Raw genomic sequence first — 10,704 nt, forward strand, 5'->3', positions numbered from 1 at the left:
AGTGGCTTGACACAGGATTGAACTCTATGCATGAACAATTCTAAACGGTCTGCTTCAGTCACATTTTTTTAAATTCTGATAATCTACGATTTGCATGGGATTTCTCCTCTCATTTTAAATTGAGGAATTCTCAAAGATTACATTCTCTTAAAGACACTATCTTAACAATGTCTTAGTGTGAATGCCTTTAAAACTGTGGCAAAAGTTCAGTGAAAAGTTGAAATAGTCACAAGCCTGTGTATTTCAACAGCAAATGGGCTTGTCTCTTTAAATTGCATACCAACCTTATCTGAAAAATGTAAATTCTACTGCTAAAAACACATTCCTCTGAAATCAGATGTGGGCCTCATTACTCAAGGCTGGTTGTTTCCACATTCATCTAATGAATTTTCCTGAATAGAAAGGATGAAAGGGAGCCAAAAAAGTAAGGCAGACAGATTTCTGCAGTGAATATTCATCCCCTCTAAAGTTCCTCTGTCATTTAAAAACAAATGGCCAAACTCACTGCTGCTCATCTGAAGGGAGAACTCCTTGCTAATCCTACTGCATCCTTGTCAGGCGTAACTGCCCCACGAGCTGCAGGCGCCAGTCCAGCACATGCCAGCCCAGCACACGTCGAGCCTCACCTACGGTTTAATCCACCACATCTGCCCTGGAGCACACGTGGGTTCTCTGGGGCCACCTCCGCTCTCCCAGACAACCTCAGCTGGGGGGAGTTTGTCGCCATGCGTAGATCACTACGCACAGATTCCCCAGGTTCTTTAAGCCATGGGGAGAAACTAGTCCTTGCAGCAGACCTTGGATGTTTGCAAAGCTAATGGCATAGTTTGGGTCGCCAGGATCATAGAACAGCCAGTTAGGAAGCTTTAGCACTTAGGTTAGGGAGCTTTGAAATTTCCAGAAAATGTTAAAATCAATATAAGATGACTTTGCAAAGAAGACAGAGCTTTTAACTAGTTTGCTAAGACAAAAAATTAGTTATTTCCTTAGGTCATGCAGTGTTGTCTAGACTTAAATTTAGTAGCTTCAGATAAACCAAAGATAACAATGGATTGAAAAATGTATATTTGAGGAGTTGTTTTCTGAGAAAATGCATGTAGCATATGAAAAGTAACCTCAAACTACTGTGGTAATATAACCTCTACAGGCAGGCATCACAAAAACAGGAGTAAATTCTTTCGAAGTGGCTGAAGAACACAAAGCTGCACGTTGGAGAAGAAGAGACCTGTTGATAGGGTTCCTTTTGGCATGTACCCGATTAATCCTCCCGTTTCACATTCCTCCCCAGCAGTCAGCTGAACGACAGAGTGGGGGAATTAGTTCCCCTTGCCCTCAGAGCAACCTAATTCCTCAAGCAAAATGAATGGCTTTAGCTAGGCAGCAAAGCAAATAAAACACGTTCTTTCTCGTTAAGCAAAACTGTGTACCTGCAACAAATGACTGTAACATTAAAAATACGTGACAAGTAATGTATACCCAGACTCTAAAACACGTTGAAAAAGGACATGAAAAATCCCCAAAGCTGTGGACAGCAGAACTAATGAAACATGGGATCTTAAACAACTTGTGTCCCAGGACCTCGGCATCTCCTTCCAAACTGTGTGAAGCTCCATCCTCCAAAACCTCTGTGACATCCCTCGCCACAACGCTCACCCCTTCCAACATCCCATTTAGTCCTGAAGGCAACACCTGGGGGTCTTGCTGTATCTGCAGTCTTCATCGGCACTTGCTAAAAGACGTGCTGAAGACTCTCACCTCCTTCCCACAGCACCCACTGGCACCCAGCACCGTGGAAGATATGGCACGTGTCCCGGCTGCTGGCAGCCGGTGACCACCTGGCTTTTGCTTTCTGGCTGCTACGTGGCCAAACAGAAATCAAAAGGTGAGTTTTACCCGTGATCCTGTCTGTGGAAGCAGCAGTCTCTCTCCTCCTCCAGCTGCTAGTTTTTATAAGGTGTGTAAAAACAGAGCAACTTTCTAACTTCTATCAGAGTGTAATTTTGCCACGCCTTTATTGGAAAACTTTCTTTGAAGCAACGCTGATCTTTTTTACAAGTTACTCAAACGATCGCCTACTGCGTTTCACTGCACTACAAAGTAGTACCTTTGAAAAAAATGGTAGCGTGTATTTGAATACCTCTTGTATCTTAGTATAGATACCGTGCAGCTCTTTCATAGTCTTGGAAATAAAAGAGACCAAGCAGCAGTTCTGATTTCAGGAATAAGATCCCTTCTTCGAAGTCCATCCCCAGTAAAATCAATAGGGCTGACAGTGAATTCACCAGGAGCCGAAGCTGAACGTAAGTGCTCATCTGTTATAGCTGCCAGGGCATCAGCCACCCATTTTTTATGACACCCGCTTTCTCCAGCGTGGAGCACTTCTTCCAGACTCGACTCTTTTCATAGACCAAGAACATTTCTGAGGGACTAGCCTGTAATGTAATTATGACTGTATGACTCTGCAGTTGTCACAGCAATAAAATGTGGGTGGTAAGTTGTTAAAAAAAAAATCTTCAAATATAGTTAGCACAGATGTAATAATTCCTTATTTCTAACTGCTTTACCGCATTTGTAGGCCCTTTGGAGAAAGGCCACTGAAGAGTTACCCATGGTAGATTGCCTTCCGAAGCGCGGCAGTCAGTGTTCCATCTCGGAGCAGCAGGCACCTGACCGTCCTTGTTTCCTTGAAAACCTGTCTTTTCCTGCGCCTGCTCAGTGCCGGCTAAGCTGGCTGCACTGTGCGGGACTGAGAGTTGTGCGGTATTCACTGGGTAGGGAAGTTTTTCAAGAGTTTCTTTGATTATACCCTTAAAAGGTATCCTTAAAAGGTTGCATGTAATTGAAACTGGGGTTACGGAGTAAAAATAGGAAAGGGATTGTTGTTGGTATGTGGTTTGGACCAAGGGTGGCAAGCTTTTGTAGTAACACAGCTTGTTCTGTCATGCACACAACCAAACTCTGACTTGAAGCTGCATGTTACAATTACTCAGTATTTAAGCTATACTTTCCCACGAAACACTTCTCTTGCAAAGCAACTTCCCTCCTTCATGCTGTTTTAATGTGGTGAAGAGATACAGCTCACAACTGAAACACCAGGCACAAAAATCTGCCTTTGGAACAACTGCTTATTTACTTCATAACAAATGTACTGTTTTTAAAACCTTTGTCTAGCTAGCCAGCCTTCACAATGTTTGAATTTGCCTTAGGAATATAGATTATAACTCCTCTCACATGCAAGAAGGTGTTATTAAAAGGGACAAGGTGCTGAAAACTTAGCAAGTCCTAATAATCCATCCTTTTTCCAGTGCAGATGATGTTGTGGACTGATGCCCTGAGACTTTTCAGCTTTTCTTGGTACAGCGAATACCAGCCAAATATTCCATATTCCCCAACTCACAAGCATACTGCATTTTGCTTTTTAAGTCATTTATATAAGAGAAAGTACTGTGAATTTTGCTCAGTCCATTCTCACCAGTGGGACTATTAATGAATGGCACCATGTAAGGATTTGTAAAACAGAATCTTTAATTCTAGTAGAGAGAGGATTTTCTCTGCTGAATTAAAAAATAAGTAAAATCCAATTAAGACAGAGAAGTAGGAAATTCCCATTCCAAATATAGGCAGGTAGAACCTTTTCCACTGTAATTTAAAAATTGCTTGCTTCAATCCACGGGTAATGACTACTCCTAGTTTTTTTAGAGGGAGGTTGGGAAGGGGGGAGGGTTTGGATTCATGGAAATGGTAAATTAAGATACACACAACATTAAAAAGTTATGCTAAACATCATGCTTTTTATTTTGGGGGAAAGAGCAAGAAAATAGCAGTACTTCAACAGACTAGAAAAAGCCTCATCTAAATACCAAAAGCACAGCAAATTATATTCAAAGCTGATACATTCTTAAGTCAAAGCATAAAGTTGTATGTACATATGCATGTATATATACTCATACATATATACACACACACAACTTTTTAAATATAAATGTAGCCATTTGGATTATCTGTGTTTGCCTTATCATTCACTTTAGTTTTGGGTGAGTGAAGTAATTAGACCAGAATTAACATTAAAAAAAAAAATGCAACCATTGCCACAGACTAGATTAAGAACTTCTACACATACACAATTACAGCACAGTCTTTACTCTTGTGGCCTTTAAATTCCACTAAAATAAGCCAGTTTTAGAGGGAACACATAAAAACTCCACCCTGGAAGTCGCTTGGCTTTTATCACTGCAACATCCTAGCCTTTGCTAAAAACTAAGAGAGGAGCTACCCCAGAATGTGATCTCCAATTCTTTCTGTAAACTGTATGCATGCCAGACATGAACCATGCAAAAACCCTTTGAGATTTAAGCCCTTAATTATTAGCTTGTGTCAAGATTCAGGCACTGTGCTTTGCAGCAATCTTTAGAATTAAAGTTAAGAAATGAAAATCGCGTTGGGAGCTGATTTTACTTAAAATAGAGAAGGGTGAAGACTCAGATAGTTGGCAACTCTCATTTTCCAAGCTGATTAAGCATTACGTGTACAAACTATGAAACAATAAAAACTTAACCGAGTGCTTTAGTAAGTTCTGAAAACAAAAATAAGTTACACTTCAAAGAACAAGTTAGTATAAAAAGTTTTAACATATGCAAAGTATGTGCTCAAAATACTTATTTTGCATTTTTAAAAAGAGGTGTAGACTACCTTACAGAAACAAAGTTCACTCAGTATAAAATATTGCAGTTTGTCCCATTTTGTCATGAGAGGTTTCCTTATTCTTCATATGATCGAGAACACTTGCACAAGAGTTCACGTTATTCCAAGCCACACAGTGGCAGACAGACTACGTTTGAATCTGTGCTTTTACTATGCAGTACAGTAAAAGCTAAGCAAACCATTTCAGAACAGAGTTTAGCAGGTCAAAGAGCTATGTTGATGCGAGAAATCCAGGCCATAGTATAAAAGTTAATGCCAAGTGGCAGTACCAAGAAAGTGAATTAGATCAACAGAAAAAAAACCTGCTGATAACATTCACTATCGCATGTACAGCTTGTAAGCTAGGAATAAGGAAAAGTCAAAGTTAGCTTACGGAGAAAAAAAAAAAATTAAACTGTGTAAACAATCCGCCCAGTATAAAACTGGATGCAGCTGATAAGAGCAGAACTAGCTTAGTACAGCTGAGGATGTGCGTGCATCCAGATGCCTGTTCAATATGCATTTATCAATACCGTTGACCAAAAAAAAAAAAAAAATCACCTATAGCTATTTACACCACAGCGGAGGCTTCCCTCCCCCCTTACAAAGTTATTACAACTCAGGAAGTCGCTGCTGTCTTCTACGTTTAAAATTCCAGTTATAAGCTACCAACGTTTGTAAGTTGAAGACACCCACCTTGCAAATTAAATTGAAAACTCTTGTCAAGCATGTTTGAGGACTCTTCAAAAGTTAGAGTACAGCACTTTCCTCAAGTGGTATTTGCATGAGTAACTTGTACTGACAGCCTGTTAAAATAAGTGAATTTAACATAGCTCGGGGTAGCTGGGTGTTCCTCCTCAGGAAGGGAGATCCGTACAGATTCCAGTCGTTCTTGCTGAGGTGTGTTACAGGGACAGAAGGACAAAAGAACCTCGGTCAGCCTGGAGGTGAATCTTCCTGCTTCTAGAAGTATTCCTCCTCCTCATCAAAAAAACCATTTTCCAGAGCATACGTGCAGTCTGCGTTAGAGTCAGCTTGGCAGGCACCTTTGTATTCTTGAATCGATTCATACAGGGAGTACAGCTGACACAGTAATGACATATCTAGCTGCCGAAGGCCAACCTGAGCGGGGAAGAATTCAAACAAACAAATACACAAACAGTATTACAATTGTGATTTTACTGGCAGTATAATACTCTATATCTTAATTGCTAAACAAGAGGATCAAGCTTCTTTCTACCTTGAACAGTTATGAAATATGGAAGTATAATTCATTTTCTAAGGTGACAGACTCCCTATGGGATAAACTGGAAGAAAGAATAAGGAACGACATGATGCAATACAGCAGAACATGAACAAAGCGTTCTTCAAGATTTTGTCATATTACAACACCCTGCTTAACTTCCAATAAGCAGCTCACTCCTATCTGAAGCATCACAGATAGAGCATATGAATTTATATTCCTCATTATGCAAGAGACATACCTTTCCAGAAACACTGTGTCTTTCACACATCTTTCTGACATAGAATCAGAAGCTCTGTTTTTGTTTAGAACGGCGTGGATTGAAAGTTGCAAATGGAGCTCTGGCTGGTTTTCCACTACCTGGCTAAGTATCTTCTACTATAATTTTCTTTTCTCTATCGACATATATAGGCATCTGACAAGGCTAGGTATGTCTAGCACAATACAGCCTGCTACTTGGAAGCAGCAAAACTAAAGCAGAAGTAAGATAAGGATGTACATTGTAGCCTGCAAATCTTCAGAATATTTAAATGTGCTACTCAAGCATAGGTTTGATTTATAATTAAGCGCCTAATATTTTGGTCCCCAAGCTTCTAAAATATTAGTTCCAGAGCTAATTAAAGATTTGGAACAACATTAAAAAAAGGCTACCTTGTATCCCGCATCTTTACATTAGGTACAAAACCAGTACATTGCACCACAAAGCAAAATAAAGCTAGTCATTTAACTCAAAGCAGTTTCCCTCTCTGGCAACAAAATGAGAGTTCATTTGATATTGTCACCTATCCAAGTCAGATCAAATTAAATCTAGCTTTTGTCTTACAGTAAATTAAACCCACTACCTAATTTAACATTTTCAAGAAGCAGCCATTTCTGCCTAAATTTTCCAGTAAGTTAAGCTGACAGGCTGCTCCTAGCGAGCCTGTTTCATCAAATAAAAGTTTTTGCTACAACTCATATTCAGAGGGAAAAAAAATGTTAGTAGCCTTTAGTGCAGCCTGAATGCCAGGCTACATTTTACCCAGAATGAGAACTCTTACCTCGAAAATCTCTCCTTACATGTCTAAATTCTAAGGACAGATACACTCAGCACACGAGAAAACCACCAGAGGCTAGCATGAAGATCTTCCTTTGGCATTGCTGAACTATCCTGCCAGATCCTTTTTCTCAAGATGGAAGGAGAAGGAAGAAAAAAGAAAAAGTATCGCACACCACAATGCCGTTTCAACTCAGAAAGATAGGACAGGCGCCTTTCAGGACCAACACAAATCAACACAAATGACTTGGCGAGGTCATGGAGTCAAGACGATATCTCATACAGACCGAACATGAGGAATTTAGGACAACACAAGGAACAACACGTGGAACACTGCGCTAGCTGCCAGGAGGTTACAGAGAAGCCTTTCCACCACCTCGGATCTATGCTGCTTGTCTTACCCATATCCATTTTCCTCTGTAATGAACATGACAACTTTCTCTCCCCTTGTTGTTTAAGTATGCATTCCGCCGAAAGGATATACTACTCTTCCTTGCTTTCTATTCTATAAGAGGGAACCAACACTTGTGCAAATCTCCTTCTGTCAAAAATTGTAAAACAAAAACCAACCAACCAAACACGACTGCAGGAGGGGAAATAAAAGGGAGGTATGTGTACCATATCCAGATCCCTCCATCTACCTCTGCTGAAGTAATTTCTTCAGACTTGTTAAGCTAATGACTGTTTACCTGCCCAAGAATAAAGTCTGAACATCAGCCTTTGGAGGTGGCAGTCGATGAAGTTTGGCTTGCCCTACCTAAACAAACTGCTCGCCTTGGGTAAGAAAGGATGCTGTGAAGCTGGACTTAAGGCTAGGACATGTGAACATGAGAGCCACCAGCCAGACTTGCATCAGAGCTAAACGTTTGGAGGACAAGACTGCGGTGAAGAACTGTTCAAAGAGCGATGAGGAGTGAGTTGAGCCAGAAAACTCAACCTGGAGACAGACGACCGGTTCTTCGTCTCCTGAGGAAAGCGGGCGCGTTTTCACCAGCCGCTCTCCCATTCAGCTCTGTAAAGCACTTCAGCGCTTTCTGTGAAGATCAGCTCTATGCCAAGTGCAATCTCCAAGACAGAAATTGCTCAGCAGAATTAACTTAGCAGGCCTTAACACCAAATAGTTACGTTTAGTATCTTGTTTTTCTGTAGCTGCCACTAGTGTCAAACAAGCAAGCAAGAACAATAAGTCTATTGAGAAAAACACAGCCTCTAGCTCTTCACAGCTTTCAAGTACGATCCCTGCGGCAGCAAAAGCCTGAAGAAAGGTCCAAGCCTGCTAGCACAAGCATGAAGTTTTTAAACCCAGCCAATCTGCATTTGACTCCAGAGTTTTATCATAGCACCTACAAGACAACCTAATGCACAGTCCCGTGCAATTGGCTCTTTTCCTCAAGATTACAATTCTGAAGTGACCTCTCCTTTCATCCCTCCCCCTCCAAAGCATCTAAATCCATCACTTTCTCATCTTTAAAAACTTATATACATAGTGCCTTGCTTGATCATGCAGGAAAAGATGCTGCTACGCGCTTCTTCCTCATTCAGTATTGAAAATTTAAAGCAAACTTGTTACTCAATAGAGATGCTACCTTTGACTGCTGGAAGAAAGTATGTTTCATATAAATATTGAAGTACTATTACCTACTTGATGAGAGGCAGCTTATTTGTACATGAGAGTGTCTCTAATTTGTACAGGCCACAAAAAAGTACACCTGGAACCGAGGAGACTGTTGCTTGGAAGTCTTTGATGTGTTCAGAGGTATTTTTTTCTTCAGAAGTGTTTTATCAAATTATCATCAAGGATAACACAGTATCAAAGGGGAAGTCTACTTGTCAAATGACTTTAACAAGCATCTCATTTGATTTTCCATTAGGAAAAATAGATTAGACTTCTGTAACGAGTTATCTGTGCTTTTTTGGAAAGGATTAAGATGACCGAGATCATATCCTTGTTTCCCCTTAGAGCACTGTACAAAAAAGCCCCAGCAGTCGATAGCCACTTGGGCTTCCTGTGCTTCGATGCAAACTGGCAACTCTCATACCCAGTTTTAAGACTATCTCAAACTGTATTTGAACTACTTGTTGAAACACTGGTGGCAGACTAAGTTTTCACCACATTACACTGTCCTAAATCCACAGAAAGGTCTTTCAACCGAGTTTCTTGTGCTCGAACACCTTTTTACCATGAGAAAAACAGCCTTTAACCAGGCAGATTTTCAACACGATCATATTTTATATGTTTCAGAATACTAAGCGCACAACGCTTGGGTTATTATTAGTCATTACAACTGCAGCTGGCACCAGCGAAGCACCAACACCCAAATCAGTGTTTAATCAAAAGGTGGGCCAGGTCGCCCGGAGGAATTTCGCTAATAACACCGCGCTGCGCAGGCAAAGTCCCGAAGAAAACTATGTTTAACGGCACTTCACTCGAACCGAATGAATCGGTGCCGATGCTTTTTTCTTACCGACAGCCTTTTAAAATGGGTGCCAGGTTCAAATGGATGCCACCGAACGAGGCGCTCGCTGAAGGGCCCTCAATCCGCGGGGGGAGCAGCCCCACCGTTACCGGCGCGGGCCGGCGGGGTCGGGGCTCCCGACTCCCCTCCGTGCCCCTGCCGGTGCCTTCCGCGCTACCTGCAGCCCGCAGCGGCCGGGCCGGGCTCCGCGGGGCTGCACCGGCCCGGCCCCGGGCCCGCTCCCACCCGGGCCCCCCGCGCCGCCGCCGCCGGGAGCGGGGCGCCCTTCCGGCCCCGGGGAGGCCGTCGGGCGGCGGCGGCAGCGCCCCCCGCCGCCGCTGGCCACGTCCGCCGCCCCCGCCGAGGCCCGGCCCGCCCCGCCCCGCTCACCATCTCCTTGCGGAGCAGGGCCAGCGCCGCGTCCAGGTTGGGCGGCTTGGGCGGCCGCGGCGAGCCCCGGCCGCCGCCGCTCAGCTCGTCCTGGATGCGGGACTTCTGGGCGTAGAGCCGCTCCAGGTCCCGCCAGCGCCCGCCCTGGCCGCCGCCGCCGGAGGAGGAGGAGTTCAGCAGCCCGCTCAGGCTCTTGGGCAGCGGCGGCAGCCCCGCGCCGCCACCGGGCCCCAGCAGCCCCGGCCCGCTCATGCTGCGGCGGCGGCGGCGACCGACGGAAAGAGCCGCCTCGGCCCCGCTGCGGGAGGCGCCGCCCGGAGCCCGCCCCGCCTACGGGCCGGGGCCGGGGCCGGGGCCGGGGGGAGAGGCCCGGCGGGCGGGGCGGGGGCTGGCGGCGGGAGGCCGGGCCGCAGGTGCCCGGGGGTGCGGGAGGCGCCGGGGGCGGGCCCGGCCGCGGCACGGCGGCTTTGTCTGAGCCGGGGCGCGGCGCGGCGGCCCGCGTCCCCTGGGGCGAGGCCCGGCTGCCCGCCCGCCCGCCTCCCGCCGCAGCCTGCGGGCTCGGGCCGGGGCCGGCGCTCCGCAGAAACACCCCCGCGGCAGCCGGCCGGCCGGGGGCTGGGAGGGGCGGAAGGCCGCTGCGGGGCCGGGGCCGGACCTCCGGGCTCGGTCCAGGGGTGCCGGGGTGAGGCTGGGGGGGGGGGGGGGGGGGGGGGGGTGCGAAATGCAGGGAAAGCAGGCGTGAAAGCTGATGATGTGCTACAGGCGGAGGGCAGCCGGTTCTTCTGTGGCCACGGCGTTAGTGCAGTCACCTGACAGCGTGAAAGTGACTCTCCCCTTCCCATCCAGTGTTGCCCTTCGCATCCTCACAGCCGAGCTTTGTATCAAGTCTGTATCTCCAA

General features: G+C 45.3%; 1 protein-coding gene across 1 annotated transcript; it reads right to left on the bottom strand.

Moving 5' to 3' along the window:
- Positions 1-4,009: 4,009 nt before the first annotated feature.
- On the bottom strand, positions 4,010-10,057 carry FAM89A (family with sequence similarity 89 member A; the record flags this gene model as incomplete). The annotated part of the gene is made up of 2 exons (XM_082308034.1): positions 4,010-5,802; positions 9,806-10,057. 2 exons carry the CDS (start codon positions 10,055-10,057, stop codon positions 5,644-5,646), a joined length of 411 nt encoding a protein of 136 aa, XP_082164160.1. The 3' UTR covers positions 4,010-5,643.
- Between the last annotated feature and the right edge of the window lie 647 nt (positions 10,058-10,704).

The sequence above is a fragment of the Platalea leucorodia genome (assembly GCF_965183815.1).
Source record: "Platalea leucorodia genome assembly, chromosome: 3".
NCBI classification, from domain to species: domain Eukaryota; kingdom Metazoa; phylum Chordata; class Aves; order Pelecaniformes; family Threskiornithidae; genus Platalea; species Platalea leucorodia.